The sequence below is a fragment of the Anolis carolinensis genome, chromosome 1 (assembly GCF_035594765.1).
Source record: "Anolis carolinensis isolate JA03-04 chromosome 1, rAnoCar3.1.pri, whole genome shotgun sequence".
In the NCBI taxonomy this organism is placed as follows: domain Eukaryota; kingdom Metazoa; phylum Chordata; class Lepidosauria; order Squamata; family Dactyloidae; genus Anolis; species Anolis carolinensis.
In genome coordinates this window covers 258,229,387-258,254,862 of record NC_085841.1, presented here as the reverse complement: position 1 = coordinate 258,254,862, position 25,476 = coordinate 258,229,387, and the positions used below count along the sequence as shown (strand labels likewise).

Sequence of the window (25,476 nt, the reverse complement as noted above, 5' to 3'; positions counted from 1 at the left end):
GAGTGAAACCAACATGATGTAGTGGTTTGAGTTTGAGACTAGGATACTAAGAACAGGGTTAAAATCCCTACTTGCCCCCGATAACTTACTGGGGGCCTTGGGCAAGTCACACTCTCCCAGCCTCAGAAGAAGACAGTGGTAAACCCTCTCTGTAAAAAACATACTGAGAAAACCCTGTGATAAAGTTGAAGACACAATAACAAACCTCAGAGTAGTTTCACTATTCCATTGCCATAGAGGTCACCTGCACCACTGGTATTTTTTTTTTTTATTACATCACTTCTACCCCGCCCTTCTCACCCATCAGGGGACTCAGGGCGGCTTACAATATAAACATACACATAAAAGAAAAACAGTTTCCATCAAATTTTAAAAATCCATCAAGATTAAAAATTACAATAAAATTAAAAATATACATTAAAAATATACATAATTATATGTTTAAATATACACTTAAGGCGCTTTCCTTAAATTGGGTATAAAACTTTTTTTCTTTATATAATTTGTACTCCACACTTCAGCCACAAAAGCACTTGGAGCAGCTTACAAAATGTTAATTTGCCCTCAGGCTTACAACCTACATATCGTTTTAGTGCAGTTGAGATATGTTTTTGTGTATAAGTGGTGCTGCCATTCTTTTAATTTTGGTGATGAGAAAGTAAGCATGTTTGGTCATATGTGAAACAACAGCTCCTAAGTAGGCTCACTGGAACCAATGGTCAGAAAATGTTGTAGTCTATGGCCAATGCCATATATGCACTTAAGAATTAAACACAGTGGGCATACAATGATGCAGTAATGCCTGTCTAGTGGCTATTGTGCCCATGGCATCTGTGTGACACAGAAATTAGAAACAGCTCCAAAGAAAGCTATGGCTCTGAGGAGAGTAGCAGATCATATGAGGAAAGGCTGAAGGCGCTTGATATATTTAGCCTAATGAAAAGAAGATTAGGGAGATTGGGAAATTTGTTTGAAAGACTGTCAGAAGTAGTGGGGGAAATCGGAGTCAACGAAGACTGGATAATATGCAGTGGATTTTATTTGTAGGAAATGTTTAGGAAAAACATGGGTATTGTCTTGAACTGTAAGCTGAGCAGGGAACAGTGACTGTTTATGGAGGTTGTACGATCATATTCCTTGGAGGTATGCAGAGAACAGCTTGGCAGGGACTTGTCAGAACAAGGACTAGATGCAATTCCTTCCAGCTCTGTTTTAATAACTGCTTCGAAGACATGCCTTAATACACTTACCGGAGATAGCAATGGTTCTCCTTCTGGGCAGTGTTCCATATTCATGGTGCTCTCAATATCTGGCTCCTCAGAAATTGAGTTTGAGTTTGGGGGAGCAAAGCTTGGAAAAATTACCTACCTCTTTGGGCTACAACTTTGGGTCGGCTCTGGTAGGTGTTATTTGGGGTGAAAGATAAAGTGCCTCTTAGTCTTGCCAAGCACAGCCAGTGTGTTTCTGAACTTGGGAAAGTTACGTTTTTACTACAGTTCCCAGCATGCCCATGCAAATGTTCATCTAAAAAAAGTAACCATTGAAGGTTGGAAACACTCTGGTTCCACTGAGCTGGATTCAAGAATATGGTTATCAGAATTCTCCCACAACATAAAAATTCTGTCTTGCTACAGTTAATTAATTTTTCTTCAATCTTCAAATATTAGCATTGCTGTAAGTTAAAACTTCAGCGAAGCATTTAGAAATACAGTTTGGGTGTTTGGAAAAGAGGAACAGGCAAAGTTTCCAAGAGAAGGGGAACACGCAGCATATATAAAAAGTTCTAGGTGTGAACAATTTTCAGTGTCCTGTGCTCTCACGTGACAGAAATTTGGGGATTGAAGAAAAATTAATGGGGGCTACAGAATTCTTTGGGGGGATGAGACCTTATTTCCCCCACTCTGTAGAAACACTTCTGCGTAGATTTTGGATTTCGTCCTGGGATAGTTTCTTCTTCCAATTTAAAAAATTTATAGACAAGCAAGAATTTGTTGTTGTCAAAGCGAGTCATCTGTGAGCCCTTCTACATATGCATTACAACCAGGCCTGTGGGGGGGGGGGGGGGGTAGCGGTTCAACCCCCCCAATTTTTCAGTTTTAAAAAAACTGGTTTACTCATGAATTTTAACTGGTTAACCAAATCCCCATTCTAAGTCTATAAGATGCAAAAAATTAAGAGTACCTCCAGAACTACAAGCACTATCTCAAGCAAATATTGACAGGCCTGTAGCTGGGTGTGGGGGGGGGGGTGTTAGGGGTTACCTCCCCCCAAAAGTTTTCAACACCCCCCCCCCCCCCCGAAATTTTTTTCTGGCTACGGCCCTGATTACTATCCAGGTTAAATTGGGTTAAAAGGGGGTGTCTAAACAATGTTTAGCTAAAATGCAGTAGGAATCAGGAGAAATTGGGTTAAAGGCTGGAAAAATGTGTTTAAAAGCTGCTCTTTAAACCCAAGTCCTCCTGAGAAACACACACTTTTCCATGCCTGTGTAAACTTGCAGGCATGGAAAACACGTGTCTGGACTCCCTCCTGCCCCCCATTTCCCTCTCAACTCACCAAGAAAGCCTTCCATGCAGGCCTGAATCCAGTGCCTCTCGTTCATCTTCCTCAAAGAACCAACAGGGATCCTTGGAGGAGAAATCCCCCCTCCCCCACCCAAAGCCCTCCTTAGGTAGGGGGATGGAGGGAGACTTGCAGGGGAGAAAGGAGGGGAAAGCTCGCAGTGCCAGGAGGAGTGAGTATCTAGACACCACTCCTGCAAAAGCATGGGGTTTAGGGCAGCTGCTTGGCCTCCATCCCAATTTCTCCTGGAGTTTTGGCCTGTCTGGAAGGGCCCTGAATGTGTTTTCTCTGTTTTGTACCAATATGCCACACACCAGTTTAGAACTTGGAATTATTCCTTTTTATGCGACAAGTCCCACAATTGCCCAGTTCATTCTGGGATTATGGGAGTTGTTGTCTTAGACCTGACTCTTAAAGGTGCAAGCTGCTGGCACAACACACTGTGTTGCAAGCAGTTTGACACTCTGCACTCACATATGACAAAGGGCTAAAATCGGCACCATGCGGCAGTTTACCCAAGGTCACCCACAGAGCCTGCCAACTCCCATCTAACGACACCGGCGGACTCCATGTGTGAAGCAAGGTGGAGCCAGCACATACCACTGCCATGGCAACATGGGAGGCTTCCCATGTTGCCATTGGAATCCATGGGTGGAAGCTGAATGCTCCACGTGCACTCCACGCTTCCCCCCCATGGATCGCCCTCAGCTGGAGCTGGGTGATGCGGGGGCATGAGGCGCTGGGTTCCCCATGCTCCCTGACAAAGCACGACCGTGTGACAAGGTCGATAGAGAAGCAGCAGGCACAACTCAATGGGAGATGGAGGTGGTCGGCTCCCAGCCACCTATCTCCTGACTTTCTGGCTTTGAGGGATCTTGAAACCTATGCCCTGGAAACGTGGAAAATAAACATTGTTCAAAATCAATTGCCTGTCTTCAGCCCTCAAGAGTTTAGGTTGTGCAGGACGATCAGTGGCAGGACAGCTTGTGTAGACACACTGCTCTGCCTTTTATGTAGGACTTGACAACTTACACATTCCTCTCATTTTGTCTCAGAAACAGCTGCATTCTATTAATATATCACGTTTTCTATAATTCTAGACTTTCTTGTTGAGTCTTCCCACGCCACTGAATAAGTTTAAAATGGAAATATGTCTGTACTCTATATGCAGTTTCTTAGGCCACTTTTCTCCTTCACATTGCTTCCTGATTTATAGATGAAGCTCACTTGATCTCTTGAGGATTGCGGACATCTGTGTTTGCTTATTCCATCCTTAATTGGTTGGGAGATAAGGAGGAAAGTACCCACTGAACAAGAACAAGCTGATCAGCCTAATTGTTGTTCCTTCTCAAGAAGCTACTGCCATTTAGTCCCATCACCCCTCACACTCACAGAAAATCCATTAGCTTTGTGCTTTTTAAAAAAATAATCTTGTTTTCACATTACTCCTTGCATTTTAATAGACATGTATTTATCAACCATTGGCTCTGTGGAAGGCTGAAGTAACATGGCTATGTCATCTGCTGAAAGTACCATGAAGGATTCGATTGGTGAAAACGTACAATCTCAGAAGCAATGATCACAGCTCTCCCTCCCTGTAACCACTTTTTAAAGTGTTACAGAGTTATAAAAAGCACCAGCAGTGGGTGTCTGGAACAAAGGCTAGTGACCAAATCCTAGAATCCAGAGTGCAACTTTCAAGACAAAGAAATTACAGTTATGCCTGATCTCAAGTGGCATGTTTCTCCACCCATTCCTTTAATATCAATAGACAGAATAGAAACTAACTGCCACATCAACAGGAGTACTTTCAGAATCTATGCCTGCGTGTATATATTCATATATTTTTCAAGTTGCTTTCTGAAACATGGCAACTGCATGATTTTCAAAATGTTTTCTTAGGTGGTTTTGTCATTGCCTTTCTTGGAAATGTAGCCTACTGTGCCTCCCATCCAAGTACTAACCAGTCTTGACCCTGCTTAACTTTTAGGACTAGCAGTTATTCTGGTGCTTTCACGGTATTTAGGCCACCCTTTTAGAATGCATAACTGTCATAAAATAGAACAAGTAATTAACAACCTTCTGGTTTTCCAAGGTGAACATTGTGTTTTGCCATGTTTGTCTGTGTTTAAAGACACACAGATAAGCATGAGCAACACACAAGAATATTTCAGTTAACGAAATACATATGTTCCTAGCCATTACTTCTTTAACATAAAATGTGATATCAGAGGTATAAATAATATTGGGAGAACAGTCATACATCACAAAAAATAGTAGTTGGACATATTTCAGCAAATTTTAAAATTCAAAACTAGAAGTATGCACGTGCAAAATTAAACAATGCATGGAGGTTCAAAGTAAAAAAAAATTAAACATTATTTAGATATTTGCTTCTTAAACTGTGCGTCCCGACCCCTTAGCTCAGTGTTGGGGTCCCGAAAAATATGGCAACACTAGAACATTTCTGAACACCACCCATTTACAGAAATCTATTGGCAACAACATGCAGCGTTTGCAGTGAACTCTGCAGAAAATGCTTAAGTTGTATTTCATAGAAAGGGAAAAATCAGTTTGTTTAGCAAGACTTGCAAATGCTGATTTACTTTCAGTAAACGCTTGATTTTATATCTATTTTATATATGTATGTATATCTGACATCATGTAAGAATTTCTCAGGTGGAAAAGGATTGCAAGCGGAAATAGTTTAAGAAGCTTTGCTCTAGATCAGTGGTTCTCAACCTGGGGTCCCCAGATGTTGTTGGCCTTCAACTCCCAGAAATCCTAACAGCTGGTAAACTGACTAGGATTTCTGGGAGTTGTAGGCCAAAACACCTGGGGACCCACAAGTTGAGAACCACTGCTCTAGATGACTTGAAGTCTTCTAAAATGCATCCATGGATGATTTTTTAAATCTTTCTCTAGCCTCCAACTTTCTTAGGATTTCTATTTTGGAAGTCATACTTATGGATGTATGCTTATAAAAAACACAATATACATAGCAGTTTATCTGAAACCTTTCCCACTTTCTCTCTTATTTGGCTGTACACACATGAGTTCCTTGAGGCATCTTCTGATTACCTTGTCTGTTGTATCCAGGAACATGTGGCTACTGTAAAATCTGCTAGAGTTGATCTCTCTATTTTTTCAGTGGAGATACACTGCTGCAACCTGATGTTGGATTTCTGTCCCCAGTATTTCCCGCTATTGGCTATAGTGGCTGGATTTTCAGGGAGTTGTAATGCAACAGCATGTGAAAGACTGCATACACACCCTTGCCTTAAGGCTTGACCCTCAAATAGTTTAAATTAGATACACCAATTTGACTATGTATTAAAGGCAGTCTGCTTCCAAACACCAGTTGCTAGGACATAACAGTCAAAGAAACCAGTTGCACTCCTGTCCTGCTTGTGGGCATCTCACAAGCATCTGGGTGTTGGCACACTAAAGACCTTTGGTCTGAGTCAGCACAGGTCTACTTATGTTCTTAAGTCTGGTCAGCCCCATGCTGTCTCTTCCCAGATTAAAGGTGGGCAATTGCTTTGGAAATATACTTGTTTGTAAGCTCTTGTGCTTCTCCTTTGGCAGATATCATTCACATGTGCAAAGACCCATTCTCAGTAATAAAATACTAGTCTCACAGGCTTCAGTCTGCTTGTTTTCCCCTGCAGACAAGTAGGACTTATTTTTTCAAACTTAGAATTTTTAAGGGATAATATTATATTCTTCTAGAATAAGGTGATCAGTCAAAGGAACCATCATTCTGGATGTATGACTCTTACCTGCTAGACCCCCCCCCCCACACACACACACACACACACAACCGAAAAGCAGCACTATCGTGTTGCTATAATTGTCACTGCTGTAACACAGAAGGTGGAAACGGCTGCACGATGACTGGCGGGAGACAGTGATTATAGAACAGTGTTTCAGCTATTTATAGCAGACGCTTTCTTGGTCTCTACTTTTTTTTGCTGAGGTCAGGAAAGTGATATGTGAACAATTGTTGGACTGTATTTTGAAGCTAAGAAGAAGAAGTCTGGTGAGGGGTTGTAAAACAAGACTTTTTCAGTGCAATACAAACACTGAAGGCATTCACATTTGCATCTTTTCTCTTCTGTATTTACATGGTGCATCAGTAGTACTTTTAAACTCAGGGGTGAAATTTCATGGCCATAAACTCTGTTGTGTAATAAAAACATTTTTAATGAAAATGACAATTAATAAATAATGCAACTATAAACAGGCATGATATTGTGCTGTCTCTGGTCCTGGTGTCAGTAGCAAGAGCAGGAAGATTGGACCAGTTCTCAATTGCAGCTGCTAATAGGAAGAGTGAAACCTCCTCTTGCTTGGATGGCAAGTGGCAGGTAGCCACAATCTGGTTGTGTGGTAGTAATCAGTCCTATGACTTTCTCTGTTCCAAGCCATTCAAATCTTGAGTACAAGATTTATATTTGGCTCAACTAGATTGCATCCAGCTTCTATGCAGACAAGTGTTTATTTGCAAAGGGTAGGCATTGAGCTCTAATTTGCCATGTCAGCTGAAGAATCCCTATCTGTATAATCAGTTGTTTTCACATTTGTGTGGGCTCATCTCTGAGAGCATTATCCTGATGGAATAATCAATCCCAGTGCTACAATTCCAGAGTATCTATAAGGTTGAAATTGAGACATCCAACATATGTGAGTCATTTCTGTACGAAAGCATTCATCTGAAAATTTGGGTGCTGTAGAATGTAATTACTGCCTGTATCATACCCACTTGTTGCTCAACCAATGCAGAAATTTAGAGCCCTTGGCTATGAATCCTTAGATATGAATATAAGCAGCTAGAAGCTAGGTTATATTCTTAGGGGTGACTGGATAAAACCTCTTCTTGTCCAACCCTTTTACTGTGTCAAGTTTTAACCTACCTCTTTGGAGAACAGGGTATGAAGAACAAAGACCATTTTTCATTAGCACACTGGTGACTGGACATGCAGTCGTACTCCCCCCTGCATGTTGTCTTTCCAGATTTGCTCTAGAGAATATCTCAACTTTCTAGAGAAAATAAATGGAGGGGGGGGGCTGCAGAAGCTGATGGAAATCATTCATTTGGAGAGAGGGGTTAACTGGATAATAACTTCCAGCTCCTTGTAAAAATCATGGTTACATTTTAATCAGCCCTTCTGGGGGAAAACTGGCACACAATCTTTTCTCAACAAAAGACAATACTTGTAACTTAATTTCACCTTGTTTTCTGTCTGCACTTAATCTATCCATAAATCCCATGGTATGTTCCAGATATCAAACAGCAGGACACTAGTCATGCTGAGAAAAATCTAGATTATTTATATATGATAACTATTACATTTGCATTTTCCCCTTCCTCCAACAAACCTAGGGCACTGCACATAGTCTCTCTCAGACACACACACACTTTTATGTTCATAGCAATAGTGGTCATATGACAAATATTATGGATGGGCATCAATTTGAGCATCTGTCTGCAGCCACCATTACTACCACCACCTTCAATCCTTCTACAATAGCAAATCCAAGTGATGAATGACACCAAAATGGAGCTATAGGAGGAGAGGTATCAGAAGGCTTGCAGGAATACAAATCAAATATTTTAAAGGGCGCTTAAGGGGAAAATCACCCATCCACACCCAAAAATTAAAAACAGACCTATGATGACTCAACTTTACTTAGTAGCCATGGAAGGTTGGCTGTTAGTCACAGTGGAAAAATAAGAATGAGGGATACAGCATGGAATATAATTGCTAGAATTCCCACCTTAAACACTGCTATCAGGAGGTGAGAATACACACCAAGATTTTGTGCAGCTTCCATAGGTCACTTCCTTCTAATAGCAAATCTTAGTGTCAAGAGCATTGAAGCCAGAATAAAGCTACTGCAAAACAGGAGGCATACTCCTGAACATCAGCAGTGCTCAAGAGGATGCCCAACATTTTCAGATGTACAAAGAAAAAACTTAGGAGGGAAAGGGATGAAATGTGGAGGGCAAAAATAGCTCAGTAAGGGCCAGATATTTCTATTTTAGTCTGTTGTGGAAGAGGGAAAGATGCACTGCTCCACAAAGCATAGTGATTGGAGAAAGTAAAGGACAAGTGTGGTAAAGCTGTTCCCTGACTGGAAAATAGAATAGTCAGTCACAGAAAGATAAACAACATCCTTTCTTTCATTTTCGGCCTACTGTTGTTGTTTTATAACAGCTTGAAAAGGAAATATATCAATTCCTAAATTGATATCTAAAGTATATTTATCCCCCTGAACTTCCAGACCAGACTCCTATGGTTCAGAAACATCCCAATTTGCTTTAGTCTGCTTTAGAGATTGCCTCAAACAAAACACAAATCTCTCTGAAGCCGTGCCCTTTGGCTGTAGACTTTGTCCAAAGTGGATGTGCATGCACAGGGCATTTTAAGAAGCCATGTCAATGACTACAGAAACCACTTTTCAGCTTTTTATAACCATTTGACTATTTTCAAATCTGTTGTCAGATTTATTCTGTCATTTATTCTTTCTCCAGTACTTCTTTTTGGAGATGAGGAGATACACTGCACCATTTTTCTTCAGATCCCACATGTCATTTTAAACATTGCATGCACATGACACTGTGGGATAGAGAATATAATAGATGCCAGTTTAGACTTTATTCTCCACTTGTGGGAACAGGTGGCTTGGACTAGTTCTAAACAACTTGGCCAGTACCAGTGCTTCTCGATGGATCTGACATGGCAAAGTGGCTTTTTCTTAACCATGTGCCAAGGACTCACACCATTTTTGTGCCATATTATTGTCTTATTTACATAGTTTCACTGCAAACAAGCAGCTGATGCCTCATCAACTGGCACTAGACCATGGACCATTGATTTGAAGAGCACTGGCCAGAGCTGTAAAATGTTAGCAGGACTTATCTATTGAACTGAATGAGACTCAATTGCAAGCATATATTCATGCAATAGGAGTCTTCCTTTGTTGACTTTAATTTTTTCTCCTAATCATATAGAAATTGGGCAGAAGAGAAGGGAGGGAGGAGAAAAATTAAAAGGAATGACAGGCAAATCCCCATTTGGCCACTGAGTGACCTTGGGCAAGTCATACTTTTCCAAGCTCAGAAGAAGACAAAGGCAAAGCCTTCCTAACAAATCTTGCCAAAAACACATATGATATGTGTACCTTATGGTCATTATAAGTTGGAAATGACCTGAAGACACACAATACCATAATCGACAACAACTGGAACAGAATAGTGGTAAATGTGCTCTTTGGTTCTGCTGAACAATTTCAGCTCTTCTGCCGCACTTCTGTTTTCCAAGAGATTGTTGTGTCACTCCTCTCTATAGAGAACTTTTTTCTCATAATCCTCTTGTTTATACATTCATCAGACTGAATGAGGGGAAGGTTAGTTTAGTCTTGTCTCAAGGTCAGGCTGTAAGCTGGTAGCAAGAATTGAGCCAGAACACAGCAAGTACCTGCTGGCAGTATTTTCATGATGAAGCCATGCTCACTGGTTGATTGCTATCAAAGGGACTGTGTTATTATCTACTTATTAGGCGCTCTCTGATTTCAGGGAGAAAGAGGCATGTTAGCTGATGATGATGGTGGTGGTGATGCTCTTTCTAACCTGATATGAATTAGGTGGCAGCATCCTGCTCGACCTACCCCAGGACCAGATCATTTGCTTTCTTTTGTGCCCTCTCATTCCTCACGCAGCCGGCTGAGCTGGTCTCCCAACACATGCAGCTCAACTGCTTCAAATAAAATTATGCCAAGTCTTGCCCCAAAGCTTTTCTCCAGCACCTTTCTTCAGTCAGCTGAGTGCACTGACCCATTCTGAATCCAGAGATGTAATAGGTTTCACAAGGTGTGACTACGGCTAGCAGAAGAGCATGCATGTCAGAGAGAGCAAGTGCACTGCACTTCACTGAGGGAAGCACAACACTTGAACTGGGGTCATGGCACCGATTGTTGTTTGGACTGCACTGGACAGCCTGGGGCATATAGCACAGTTGCCTGCCAACAGATGCTAAAGAATTTTCTTGCTCCGAACTGAAAAACCATCCGGTCTTCTGCAGAGGTGAGGTTTGAAATTAAAACAACAGCAACATTTTACAAGGCCCAGAAATCCAAGTGACCACATGTGAACTGTAGATAGGGTTGTCCTCTGCCATGACAACATATGTTGTGTTTAGACTTATAACAACAGATCAAATTCGTCCCAAGAACCTGGGTGTTTTCCTTCCTGCTGCTCCTAAATAGATGACTGGGAAAACATGGAAATCTACCAGAAAATCACTGAACTAAAAGTTGTAGTTATAACAGTCAGTGCCTATTTGCTGTGTGCATTAATTCCCTTAAGGATGCCTCTTGTTCAATGTTAGTCCACTTTAAAATCTGGCAGAGGATGAATGCCCCAGTCCATTAAGCTGGATGCTTGCTACACAGAATTCAAGTGCCTTGCAATATACATCTAGCTGCACAAACACACATCCAGCAATGCTTTACATTGTTTTCTCTTACTATTCCCATCCAATTTCAATAACTATTGTAGAGTTGGAAGAGACTACCACAGCCAGCCAGCCAGCCATGCAGGAATACACAATGAAAGCACTCCTGACAGATGGCCGTCCAGCCTCTGTTTAAAAGCAGCCTCCACCACACTCTCAGGCAGCATATTCCCCTGCCAAACACTTCTTATCATCAGGAAATTCTTCCTTGGAGTTAGCAACAAAAACCTCATTATTTCTAATGGCTATAAAACTCATTTAGCAAACTAGCAGTCCACATAAAAATTTCTAAACTGTGCAGTGATTTGTGCACTACTACCATTTCCACTCAACTTCAACAATATTTCTTTCTGCAATCAGCTTGGGTTTCTAAAAAAGATCACTAACCTTGCCCATTTTACATACAAAATACTATTCATTAATGTCAGTGTAATGATGTCCATATTACAATAATGTTATGCTCTCTTGCCTTCCACACAAGATTTTAGGTACTCTTCTCATCCAGAGTGTCATCTTTGCTTTGTTTCCTACCTTGCAAGCAACAACTTCAAGGATTAATGGTGGGATGTACTTCATTAAATTCCTTTGTGGGGGAGGAGACATTTACATATCTTTCCATATTAGATATCCACAGTTGCAGAATTAGATTAACTGGTATCATGTTTGTGCTTTTGTGTTCATGTTTTGGTGGGCCAAGAACGAAGTGATGCTTCCAGAAAGAGGTCAAGTTGCCATCTTATTTGAGAGGCCGGGAGAGGCCACTTGGCAGCCGCGTTTCCTCTCCAAGACCTTTGCCCATACGAAGGGCATGGCTTCCCTCTGAATATCTCCCAGAGATCCTGAGTGTTCATGTGTGTTTTGTAAACTGGTGTATATTCGACTCCCGTTTCACTGTGGTTCAACTGTTACTTGTTTTCCGACTGGTTTCATTTCTTATGCTTTGTTCTTCTTTTTCTCTTTCCTGTCTGTCTATTTGTTTCCTTTATCTGCATCCTGCTCACTGAACCTGGGGCCTCATCATTCCCCTGGTGGGATCTCCTCTGGACAGGGAAGGCCGTATGGTGGTGCTATCCCTTGTTTTGGGGCTCTCAGAACAGGACGACTTTGCCAATATACCTGATCTACAAACCACTGGGAACCAGCAGAACCAGAACTCTCAGGGGGACAAGAGGTATGAGTAGGAAGCAAGGGCTCTCAGGGGCAAATAGCCCGAGGAAAGGATACCTCATGAAGAGGCGTCTGTCATGGCCTAGGACAGTGGGAGGTTGGTCCAGAAGTTCAAGAAGCCCTAGTTGGGCCTGGTGACACATATTAAGAAAGTTTAGCACCCTCCTGCTTGGATGCTCATTACCTCTTGGATTGTCCAGTCTCTCTTGAGTGGGAGACACTGGGATCACTCAGCCATTGCTTCCTGAATTGCATGTTCTCAAGATAATACATCCTCATTGAAGCCCACCTCAGTTGTATCATTTCAACTCTGCCTGGTTCTTCTTCCCATCCCTTTCCAGCTCTGATCATTCTCATAAATGCATGTATAAAAGAATCCAGCAAAACCAACTCTTGAGTATTTCTTCCCTAAGAAAATCCTATGCAGTTCATGGGGTCACCATAAGTCAACAGGTGACTAGAACACACATACGCAAAACTAATCTTGCAATCCAAGTCCTTTGCATTGTCAACAAAATGTTCATGTCACCCATTAGGCAGAATCAAATCATTTTGAGTTTGATGGCGTTTACTTCCCAGAAATTGTGTTCAGGACTTCGGCCTCAGACTGTGTCCTTGTTCAGCTTTCCCTGTGGATAAGCTCCACTGAACTTCTAAAGAAATTCACAAATAATAATGCTGTCAGTTCCCAGAGTACAATCCACAATACAGCAAAAGGCAGGAATTGATTTTACACCAGAAGATTAAGCTTGCACAGATAAGGAAAGTAAATATTGTCCAAATGATATGCATGTATGAAAATCTTGAAATCAAGACTTGATCCTTGAAGTGATTCAATGGGTTCTAAATGAAATCTGCCCATTATATTGAGACACACAGTATCACACACAAAAAAAAAATCACAGTCTCACAATGAGAATAGCTCTCATATAGATTGGATTGTTTTGCTCTATCATGAAGCATAGGGAATATTTCTCATCAGTCCCATAACTTAGATCACACATGTCAAACGCAAGGCCCGCAGACCAAATCCAGACCACTATGTCACTTTATGTGACCCATGAGACTTTCAATGCCAGGGCAACATAGTTACATTTATGGAGCCTTACAATTACAAATTACAAACTGTAAGACTGATGTGGCCCTTGGTGAAAATGAGTTTGACACCCCTGACTTAGATGTTCCTCTTAACTGGCAAAAAGGTTGGAGGTATCATCATATGATGGAACTCCCAAGACAGCTATCATGAATCATGGCACAATCAGAAACCACTGTTATCAAAGCCAGTAAGCGGAGAGGATACTATCCTGACCCCAAGATTCCAATAATATTTCAGTCTTCTGAGTGTACATCTACACTGTAGAATTAATGAAGTTTAACACCACTTTAACTGCCATGGCTCAGTGTTGTGGAGTCTTAGGAGTTGTAGTTTGGTGAGGTGCTAGCACTCTTTTGCAGAAAAAGCGAAAGAGCTTGTGAATGATAACTCCCATGATGTCATAGCATTGAGCCATGGCAGTTTAAGTGATGTCAAACTACATAAATTTTACATTGTATATCCACCCTGAGTTTGACATTTAGTACTAGGATGGCTTGTAATCTGGAAATGACTATAACGTGACCTAAATTAAACCACAAGCATGCAGTAGAAATATACATTCTTCACATGCAAGAATGAGCAAAATTACAAGAGTTTTTGTGATTAGTTTTAATTTTTGTTTTATTTCACTTTATTTTGAAGTTTGAGGTCTTATTGTGGGCCCCAAAATACTGGTTAAGCTTTTTTATGATTTTCTTTTGCACAGAAAGCATTGCTTTTTGCACAAAAGACTGATACCTGCATACACACAGGAAAGCAATGTGTTGTACAGAAAACAATAACTTTTGTGGAATTTTTTTGTGTGTGTTTTTTTAAAACCCACATTATGGTAGCTGACCATATTTCTAATGTTGTGGTTTACTGTGTTCAAACATAGTTTCTCACTGAGGAAAAGAACAATTAAGAATCTTCTCATTTCTAATGTGAAATGCATATTTTCTACTGCATGTGCACCTGGAGTGTTGACACGGCCTCTTATGAGCAATACCAACTTTCTGCAATTTGCTACATGCTATATGTGCTGGACTACACCTTTTCTCATCCTCAGTCAGCATGGTCTTTGTTCATGCTGGCTGGGTGATGGGAGCTGGAGTCCACAGTTGTGCCATTTTGAAAACGTTTAAGCTACATGTTTTTAAATATAGGTTGGTTAGTTACAACAGAGCAAAATAATGCCCTGTTGCTTTTTGTCTTACTTGTACAGTCTGTGCCAGCCGAATGAGAAACAGAAGGATCATCTTGTTAGCCATAGAATTAGCTTCAAACAGAATAAATGGCTAGCAATGACATTTTTTTACTTCCATGTTAATGAAATGGTGGGTCTACTCTGTGTTTTGTCTGGCCTTTAAAGGAGCTATCCAATGTGCTGAAATCTATCATTAAAATAGATTCGACACATTGGGTAGCTCCTTTAAAGGTCATTCTAAAACCTCTCAGCATTTCAGTGTTTCCATAGACATGGAAGCTACCAAACGGCAGTGCTGCCTGGCAAAACGCAGGGCCCTCAGTCATTTCTCCTGGGTGTTACATTCTGTCCCTCCAGGAGGCAAGGTGTGAGGGAACCAATTTCGTATGATCAGTGCAATAATTAACTGGCACTGTTCTTGCTGGCACACTATTTTTAACTTGCTATGGCTATGTTTCACTTTGTTAACACTTCCCATTTGATCATCCAATTGTACAGTTTGTTCTTGCTTTTTCCACATTACTATAAGCAGTAGCAGGACAATATTCAGAGTTCCCTTAGGCCATTGTAATACAATTAGCAAAAGAGTCCATCTACCACATATGTATTTTCATTTCATATGCATTCATAACTCTTCCACTCCCATAGCATTGGGTGTTCCAGCTGTGTTTGCTCAAGCTTTTCGAGAGTTTTGTGGTTACCACCTCGGTTTCAGTCATGAGAACACCTCTGTGTGTTCACTGCATCCGTTACATAAAGATCCCTACAATTCAAAGGCAGAATAATGTGAGCAAGTAGACACTGTGTAGGAAAAGAAGTAAACCTTTGGGGGTTTGGTTAGGTCATTTCCTGTATCAACAAGTTGGCAAGAAGAAGGAGGGGAGAATTCAACCCATGGAGCACAGCTACATTTTTGTAAGCCTCAAATGGAATAAATCAGAGCTTGGAAAAGTTATTTGGGTTCTGCAATTCCCAGAATGCCCACCTCCATCCCGCTCCAGCCAGTCAGCAAACTGACCAGGTCTCCTGGGAGTCATTCTCTAGAAAAGGAACATTTAGAATTTCTAGACTAAATATGGGGAAGGATGGCTATCTATTTCCCCTGAATCAGGGAGTTACCTTTCCTGGGTATAAGTGTAGATAGCATCAGGTTTCAGTGCAGTTTGTTTTCCCATAAAGTCTGGCACTTTTCAACTTGCATATAGTTGCACTGGTATTTGGCACGAGAGAGCAAAGATCCCAGTTCATTCTTGTGTTACTTTTTTGTACACAAAGATTCATACTGATACATTTATGAATCTTTCTTTGAAAATGGTATCATTTGTTTATATTGTTCATATGGCATCAGTTAAGCACCTAGGACCAATGCTAGGCTGCTAACTCAAGAAGGCTGAGAACTGTACTGTCATAACTTTTGTTCTGTTACAAAAGTATGTATTTATTTACATGCCACTTTTCAAAATAAAACATTCTCTCAAGGCAATTTAACAGTGAATGGTCACAAGGCTGTTGGCCAGATAACTACACGGTTGTATGTAACTACAGTGGCAGTGTAGACAGAGGTACAACAACAGAATAAAATGGTCATATACACCACAATGACCCTGATGGCCAAGCAGGTTGGTAACAGAAGCCATCTCTGTTAGGACAAAAAGTAGCTCCGCTGGCTCTTTTCACACTAAGCAACTACTGTGCTACGAGTCCACTTTAATCTCCATGACCACATCCTATGGAATCCTAGAGTTTGTTGTTTGGTGATGCATGAGAGGAGGTCTCTGGAGGAGATTTCTCAAAACCGCTGATACTAGGACTCCATAGATGGAAACATGACGGTTAAACAAAGAGTCCTAGCACTGAAATTGGGTAAAGTGAAGGGTTTCCCATGAAACATGGGAATCAGAGCTACATGGGAATCAGAAGACAGATCTCTGCAGAGACAGGGATGCCTTTCTCTGCAAACTCTCCATCACTGCTCCATATCACTCCAGAAGTGCTTTGCTTCAGCCTATAGAACTGTTACGTTGGTGTATGTCACCAAGAGGGCTCCATCTGATATAATAAAGGTTTTTAAACCAATGTGAATTTTTAAAAACTAAATGTAGTCAGGCAAACCACATGAAATTCAGGCATACTGCCATTAAAAGCCAGAGAAATGAATTCATACATAAAGCATGACACGAGAATTGTTCCTCTGGGCTGTACAAGTTGTATTTTGCACAATTCATGTCAGCTATTTTGGCAGCTTCAGTTTAGTATTTTTCATGAATGCTTCCTGCAATGTACCCTGTAACCATAGGAAAAGGTTATGCCTAATCATAACAACAATAAAATGAGAGGCACAAATGACAGAAAGGAAAATAAAATCCTAAAGAGAGGCCAACCTTAAGTGCCCATGATGTTTCATTAAGTTCAGTACATTTTAGAATATAAATTTCTATTTAAGGACCTCTGAGATGAAAGGCCTACCGCACTTGATGCCCAATATTGCCACCATGCAGAGCGACCACCTGAGAACTCTTCAGATCCAAATCCCCTTTTTAACATTGGCTGTTGACTGAATTTGAGATGGAATAGAATCTTTCTAGATTTTATCATACAGAAGCTTATCTTTGAGGATGCATAGACACTAATGAGCCCACAAATTTGGTCACATACATGTTTTCACATTACCCACCCTAAATAAAACTATTGGAAAATGTGAATTGTATGATGTGGGTTTGGTGTTGGGTCAGTTGGCTAAGCAGTTGCATAATTCTCCATTAGTTACAAAAAATCTCCACATTATTTACATACCTAGCTGGTTGTGTGAGCTGAGTTTTAACTGTACCAGTTTGCTAGAATATATTATAATATACGGTATTATATACCTCACAACCTCTGAGGATGCCAGCCATAGATGTGGGCGAAATGTCAGGAGATAATGCTTCTGGAACATAGCCATACAGCCCAGAAAACACACAACAACCCCAAGGCCTGGTTGCCTTTCTGGACAAAACTACTGCCTGCATCTTTATTTGGTCCCATATTTTCTCCGTAATACATTTATCTATGATCACATGGGGCTGCTGCATTCATCACACTGCCCCATCTCTCTCTCAGGAGGCTGAAAATGTAAGAAAGAATGGTGTGATTTTTACGCGCCCCATCAGATCTGAAGAAGTTGCAGAAGCAACCAGAGATGGAGCTACTGAAGCTTAATCAGTGATCACCAGCCTCAGCCGTTTTCTTAACTGAATGCCAGGCGCAAGCCCTATGTCTCTCCATATATTCTCCTTCCAAGTGGGAAACACATCTCCACTTGTTCATTCACCATTTGCCTTCAGTGTCTTTCCTGCTTCCTCCTCACACCCTCCATACTCCTCCTAGGCGTATGCCTTCCTCTTCCTTTTCTGCACTCCCCCTCTTCCTTGTTTGCCTATGGAATGTTAATGGTTGTGAAATGATTGCAAGAGGAGCTTGTGATGTGATCTTTGGGGGTGCTTGTTGAAAGTCGGGTTCGTTCCTCCCTCCCAGCAGTCTTGCTTACAGTGATCCATGATGTTTTTCTGTTTCATCATCCAGTACAAAGTCTTCCCTTCCTCCTCCTCCTCCTCCTCCTTCTCCGTGCATTTTCTCTTCTCCCTTCTAGCCTTGCTGCTACTGTTGCTGCGTGAACCTTCCTTCCCCAATGTCAGCCTTGGCATCTCCAGTCTAGTGCCTTGTCCTGTGGGTGTGATGGCTGCTCCTTCCTTACTAATCTCTGTCTCTCTCGGTGTGTGTCTGTTTCTCTCCTACCACATTTTTCCTCCACTATATTTCTGTTCTATCAGGAAGCAACCTGCAGAACCTGTGATAGAAGACTGAGTGATTCTTTCTTTCTTTCTTCCTTCTTGACTTACTCTTCTCCCTCCCCTTCCCCCCCCCCCACTCTCTCTCTCTGCCTGCGACTTCTGCACCTACCAAATCTCAGACAGCTTTGCATTTGATCCAGTACTCTGGGGTTGCAAAAATAACTGGATTTGTCATATCTTCTGACAGTCAATCAAACACACATGCATATTCCTCACACTTACACTTTATTTTTAACTTGGGGCAGTTGGGGGGGGGTTTCTTCAGCTATTCCAGTCTCCTTTACCTGTGTACGCATGCGCCAGTCTGTATGCCGGAATATACCAGCATGTCTGGAAATGTGCATGTGTCAATCTGCTGCCTTTACCTCTTCAACTTTCCATCTTTACTTGAGGGCGCACCTTGATTTATTCCTGTGCATATGTTTCATGTGTGTGTCCTATAAATGTTTATGCATTGCCACATGTGCATTGCTCTATTGCTTGACAAATGTCAGTGTGCCTGGATCTGTGTATGCAATGTGTCTGGATGTCAGCATGTCTATAAATGTTTTTGTTGATGAGTCATCACCTCAGTTCATTGGCATGTGCTAGTCTTTCTTTTTGGGATGCTAATAGCATCAGATACTTCATGGCATATCAACAGCCATGGATATCTGATTTATTATCTTTGGGTTCCCAACTCTGTCTCAGTCTGCATATCTTTGACAGTTTTTATCTGCCTCTGGCAACATGTATCTGTGTTTGGTTTCCTCATATGTGGTTCGCACATCCTACAGAAATGTAAATTAAAGTCCAGCTGAACAATATTTAAGATGTACACAACCAATTCAATTTTTTTCATGCCAACCTGGAACCTTCTGCATGGAAGGAGACTTCTGTATGTGCAGTTATGGGAAAGATCATTGCAGGAAAGCATGCACTTTGCATACAGAAGGTTAGAGGTTCTCTCCTTGGCATTTCCAGCTCAAAGAAGCAGAAAAGAGGTCATGGCCAAAAACTTTCACATGAAAACCTGGAGCGCCGCTTCTAGCCAGAGCAGGCAATTCTGGGCTAGATAAAACATTGGTCATTTCCTCCTGTGTCTTTTTAAAACACTTACAATGAATGCATGCTTGTCAGATGTACAGCATGCAACTGGATTGTCTTCCTCACAGATGCCTGTTCATTGTATATGCTAATAATATCTGGAATTCTGTATGGGAGTTATGTGTGCATCAGCACCATCATTATGGTGCTATGCAATGACTCCTGGCCCAAACCTCCCCTGAGCAATCTCTTGTGTGACAGTCAGAAACAGGACCACTGTTTCAGTTCCTGCTCACAGCAGAGATCGCTCATGCAAGGAGGAGTAGGAATGGCAGCCAGCTGCTTCCTGATCAATAAGAAAATAGATCCCTGACTATTGTAGTAGTTGCTGCCCAGTATGAAGGGATTGGGGGACTTCCACAGTCCCACATAGTCCCAAAACTAGGGGCTATTTATGGGTGATAAATACCTATCACATGTTCATACTGCAGATTATGCTTTTGTACCTGCCATAGATGTTCTGGAAGGCATGTTTAAAAGGCCAATTTTTTACTGGGTATATGAAACCCCGGGGCCCCTGGTGGCTCAGCAGATTAAACCGCTGAGCTACTAAACTTGCTGACCAAAAGGTTGGCGGTTCGAATCTGAACGGAGTGATCTCCCACTTTTAGCCCCAACTTCTGCCAACCTAGCAGTTTGAAAACATGTAAATGTGAGTAGATCAATAGGTACTGCTCCGGCGGGAAGGTAACGGCACTCCATGTGGTGATACCAGCCACATGACCTTGGAGGCATCTATGGACAATGCCGTCTCTTCAGCTTAGAAATGGAGATGAGCAGCAACCCTCAGATTCGGACACGACTGGACTTCATGTCAGGGGAAACCTTTACCTTTACCTATATGAAACCCACTAGACCTTTCTCATTCTTGTAGAGAGGAAAAAATATTTCCAAAGAACTTCCATGGAAACAATTATCTTCTTGCAGTTGGGTACCCTATAGAGACCAAGTATCCAGTTCTACTCCTTTCTTCCACATATTCAACATAAAGCATAAAAATCTCTTATATATACGCTTCCTTTGTTGCAGTACCTTTGACTGTGTGCTGACTATACATCATGTTGCCATACAACAAAGGAAATCTCAATTCCCTCAGAATTTCATGTGAATGAGATTATATAAAAATTGGCCAAATGTCACACGCTGGAGCATATTGCCCAGTTTGCCATGCCCAAACCCACACTCTATGCAACATGGACCTGAGGTTGTTTTGGGTTGCCTGGGCACCAGATACCACACTTCCCTTAAACCCTTCCCAATAGGTGTTGTATTTACTCAATTTGATACCTTTGTATATCAATGTGTTGTCTTCCTATTTGTGTGTTTTGTGACAGTCTGTAACAATGACTTGTTATCTCCTTGTGCATCCATGGCCATATTACTTCTTTGTGCAATGAGCAGTTCAGTTTACCATCTTGCATACATGCCCTTTCTAGTATTCTGCACCCTGCCAGCTCCATTCTCTTCCTCCTGGTTCACACCTTCCTCCTAACTTCCTCCTAGAAGTTTTCCTACCCCATCCCCATATGCTAGGTGTAGAGTTATGAACATTTTCATATATCCACATTCTTGTCAGTGTCCCAGCACTGTCAGGAGCAAATTGCTGACATGATAAACTGCTAGAAAAAGCACACATCGTGCTTGAGATATCTGATGTACTTGCATGGCCCTTTTATATTTTGAAAAAAATGGCATGATAGAATAAGTGGCAAGTAAAATTAGGATTTCAGATGAATCAGAGAACAACTGTTCAAGTTGAACATGTTTGATATATAGAATAAGATTTTAGAACTTGGAAAAAGATAATTTTAAAACTATTAACTCTCAGAATCTCCTGATTGGCGGATTGACTGGGTGATGTTATCCCAAATAGGAAGCTTTCGAAGTAGCCATGGGGTTAAGAATGGAGCGTTGCTGGCGAGCATCTTGAAGAAGACATGTACATACTCTATAGCCTGTTGGCTAGATTGGTAATCCGTAGCCAATCTATGAGTTATGGGTACACAAAGGAAGCCAGCTAAACAAAGGGGATTTCTAGGCATGCTATTACTTGGCCATTTCCCTCTATTTCCTGCAGCATCCACACTAAAATTGGTAAACAGAAAAGCAGCTGCTATGCTATGTTATTGCTGGGATGACGCCACAGTGTAAGGCATAATGGATGGGCCTCAGTCCATCTGGTAAAAGGTGAGCCACGATGCAGTTGCTTGACTTGACTGGGTCATGTTTTGGACTATGGACTACTTGGCCTGACACAAACCATCTGCCCTGACCGTGTGACTCAGCTCCTGTGCTGGACCTTGTGAGACATCCCTTGATCACCCACCGCTCAGGTGCCTCAGGTGATCCCTGCATACACCGAGGCTGGCAGCAAAACCATCTGGCTATACGTCATTCCAGAAATTGCCTGTCAAGGAAAGCAAACAAAGGCGGTTGCCTCTTTGTGGGAGCGAATGTTTGTGTTTGGAGAAGGTTAATGGCCTGGAGAATCAGGAAACGGGTTTATTGCAGGAAGCACCAGAAACAAACCCAGCCTGTAGCCCATGACGCTTCAGCATTTCCTATCAAGCTCAATCCCAATGTTTGGGAAAGTTACTTTATTTTTGGACTTCTGCTCCCAGACTGCTCTAACCAGTATTACCAGTATATAGGCAGATTGTAGGATTCTGGGAATTATAATCCATAAAAGTAACTTTCTCAAGCTCTGTTCCATTCCATGTTTGTTTTAAACCAAAACTAGGTGAAAATTGGCATATTTTGTAGGTAATTTCCTGATACTCATAGAAGGGGAAGCAAAAAGGGGCAGAAAACTATTGAATCTTAAGAAGAAAATCTTAATGGTGATCCCAATTAAAAGAATATTTATTAGAATTATTACTATTAGTGTTATTACTAATGAAAGCACCATACAATATAAAAAGAAGACAGTGTTTTCAGCTCCACATCTGAGGGGGTTAACTGTTTCAGTTTCATTACAGAGAAATAAAAGAGTAGGATCAAAAGAAAGGATGGTTACTGAGGCTAGACGAGCAAAATATTGAAGCAAAAATAAGTCACACTGCTCTCCAGGTGGAGAATGTAGATGGTGGGTTTCAGAAGCCTGTCAGTTTATCATAATATGTGGCTTGTGGTTGGCGGGTGGGTGTTGTGTTTTAATTCTCCAGCTGAAACCAAGATTTTGCCCTCTGTTGTCAGATGGACCAGCCACAATCTGTGGTCCTGTCTCCAGTCCTCTAGCTTTGATTATGCACACATCTCCCCTCTCCTCCCTCAGGTTACCTTCTGGTGGCAAAGTGGGGAATGCGGCAGCTGTGCCAGGGCAGACGCAACACGAGGAGACTGACCACAAGACGGAGCCTCGCTCATCAGTGACGGATTTAGTAAACTCCCTAACCAGTGAAATGCTGATGGTGAGTGCCTTATTCAGTTTGCTTAGTTTTTGCAACAGAATATTCCCCTTCAGTATGGAGAAGAAAAGGTCTTCATACTGAATTCTCTGCATCCTCAATATTTCTCTCCATTCTAAAATGCTGCTTCCTGAGCACAGAATGAAATGAAATGAAGCTGTGTTGTTTGTCGTTGCAAATCAGTGGGCAATTTATGGCACTCCAACTGACAAAGGACTCTTGTCACACCCTGGACTCTCCACAGATATATATTTACTTTCCTTGCCTAGTTTATCCATGCCTCACAACCTCTGAGGATGCCTGCCATAGATGTGGGTGAAACGTCAGGAGAGAATACTTCTGGAACATTGCCACACAGCCCGAAAGACATATAACAACCCACACCAGTTGTTGTTGGACTACAATTCCCATTATTCATTGGACATGCTGGCTAGGACTGATGGGAATTATAGTCCATCTAATTCTGAACAGCTAAAAGTTGTTCACATTCTAGTTCTAAAATACAGTTACAGGGTAAATCTTGAATCCATTCTTATATTTAGTGATGCCTTTCAAGGACCGCACCAGAATCACATCCAAAGTGTATGCTCTCCACAAGATCCTTATTCACATAATCCCCTTTCTTTCCATTTAGCTTTTTTTTTTAAAGCTACAGAAATGTCAGATTCAATACAAGCCTTCATTTCCCTAGGCCCCATTTTACTCACATAAAGTATTCCTTATGTAGTTGGTATGAACCCAAAGGAACACTAATGAACCCAAGAATTTCCCAACTTTGCAACAGAGTCATGCCAGCATCAATTTCTCATTTTAATCCAGGTATGTGAACATGCCTCTTTCACTCCCTAATGTCTGTGCATGAATGAGCATTAGCAGAGCTGGTCAGTTTCAGACCCTTTACCCAACTTAAATGAAAAGAATGGGGCATGGAGTTTGAAATCCTTCTTTTCTTGAAATCTCTACATATCAATTTACTGAGAACCAGGGCAGGGAAATCTACTCTTATCAACTTACTGATAATCAAGGTGGGGAGAAGAAGCATACTTGCAGGACTATACAATATTCAGGTAGCTATGTTTGCATGGAAGATAAAAGCTGTGGAGGAGCAGTTTGAATGCAAATCTGTTTTGAACCGTGCTAGCACCACACCAGATCCATATTGTAAACAAGCCACTATATTTCAAACACATTAAGGTGTATTGAGGTATTGATTTTAAGCAATCAAAACCAAAGGAAGCATGCTGTCTTCCTGCTTGTTTTTCATTTATAGACGTTTATGTATCATAAGAGGCAATGATCCATGATGCACTGTTTGTAATTTCATATTTAGACACCCAGGTTGCCAAGTGATCATTACAATTGCTGTGCCCTGACCTTTGTATAGCTCTCCATCGTTGACGGCATAGGTCAAAACAGATCCATAGTAGGATGCTACCAATGGACTCTGTGCAGAATTGGTTTTGAAAACTGTATAGAGCAGGTGTGGGCAAACTTCACCCCTCCAAGTGTTTTGGACTTCAACTCCCACATTTCCTAACAGCCGGCAGGCTGTTTGGAATTGGGGGAGTTGAAGTCCAAAACACCTGGAGGTCCAAAGTTTGCCCATGCCTGGTATAGAGGGAATAAGCAGTCCTTGCTTTGGGAAGATGCAATTTGTCATATTTCTTAAATCACCATACAGCTATGACAATTTAGTCCATCCAGATGTGTACACAGGGGACAGAGCATCTAAGCTAGTGTGAGATTTCTATATTCAGAAGATTCATAAATTAGAGAGAAAGTTTTAAATCATAGAGTGGTGTGTGCCTTCAAGTCACTTCCAATTAAACCCTATCTCAGGGTTTTCTTGATGAGGTTTGTTCAGAGAGGGTTTGCTTCTGCTTTTCTCTGAGGCTGAAAAAGTGGTGCTTGCCCAAGATCACCCAGTGGATTTTCTTACCTATGAGAAGTTTCAAACCCTAATCTTCCTAAAGTTCTAGTCCAACATTCAAAGCACTATGCCAACTTGAATCTCTGACTAGACAATAAACCAGCTGAGGTTTTGTGTGTGTGTGTGTCAGGAGCAACTTGAGAAACTGCAAGTCGCTTCTGGTGTGAGAGAATTGGCCATCTGCAAGGATGTTGCCCAGGGGATGCCTGGATGTTTTGATATTTTTACCATCCTTGTGTGACATGAGGCTTCTCTCATGTCCCCACATGGAGCTGGAGCTGATAGAGAGAGCCCATTCACGCTCTCCACGAGTTGGATTTGAATTGGCAACCTTCAGGTCAGCAACCCAACCTTTAAGTCAGCAGTCCTGCTGGCACAAAGGTTTAATCCACTGTGCACCAACTAAGTGGACTTTTGACAAAAGTCACTATAATTCAGTCTAACTTGCTTATGGTGCTATTCCAAAGTAAGGTATAGCTGTGCAGACAAAAGGCAGAATGGATATGAACTCCCTTCCTAGATGTTTTGTTTTGTTTTGGCCTTGAAAGGATTTCCTAAAGCAGAGACTCTAGTTTCCACTGCACTTCCTATGCCTCTGCAATGAGTCTCCCTGTTCTAGCATCACCATCCTTCCGCCATTCCCACATTGATTCTCACTGGCTTATTCCTTCTTGCTTGAAGATATGAATG

The 25,476-nt window shown here is 41.5% G+C and overlaps 1 protein-coding gene across 8 annotated transcripts in view; it reads left to right on the top strand.

Moving 5' to 3' along the window:
• syt7 (synaptotagmin 7) overlaps positions 1–25,476 on the top strand; it is a 297,131-nt gene that overhangs the window by 224,992 nt on the left and 46,663 nt on the right. For 5 of the 8 annotated variants that reach the window (XM_008115862.2, XM_008115866.2, XM_008115867.2 and 2 more), the window contains one exon: positions 22,724–22,859. In XM_008115862.2, the coding sequence (XP_008114069.1) occupies positions 22,724–22,859 (136 nt within the window). Of the gene's footprint in view, positions 1–12,129; positions 12,253–22,723; positions 22,860–25,476 lie in introns of all 8 variants that reach the window. The other 3 variants (XM_008115861.2, XM_008115863.2, XM_008115864.2) reach the window with 1 other exon arrangement.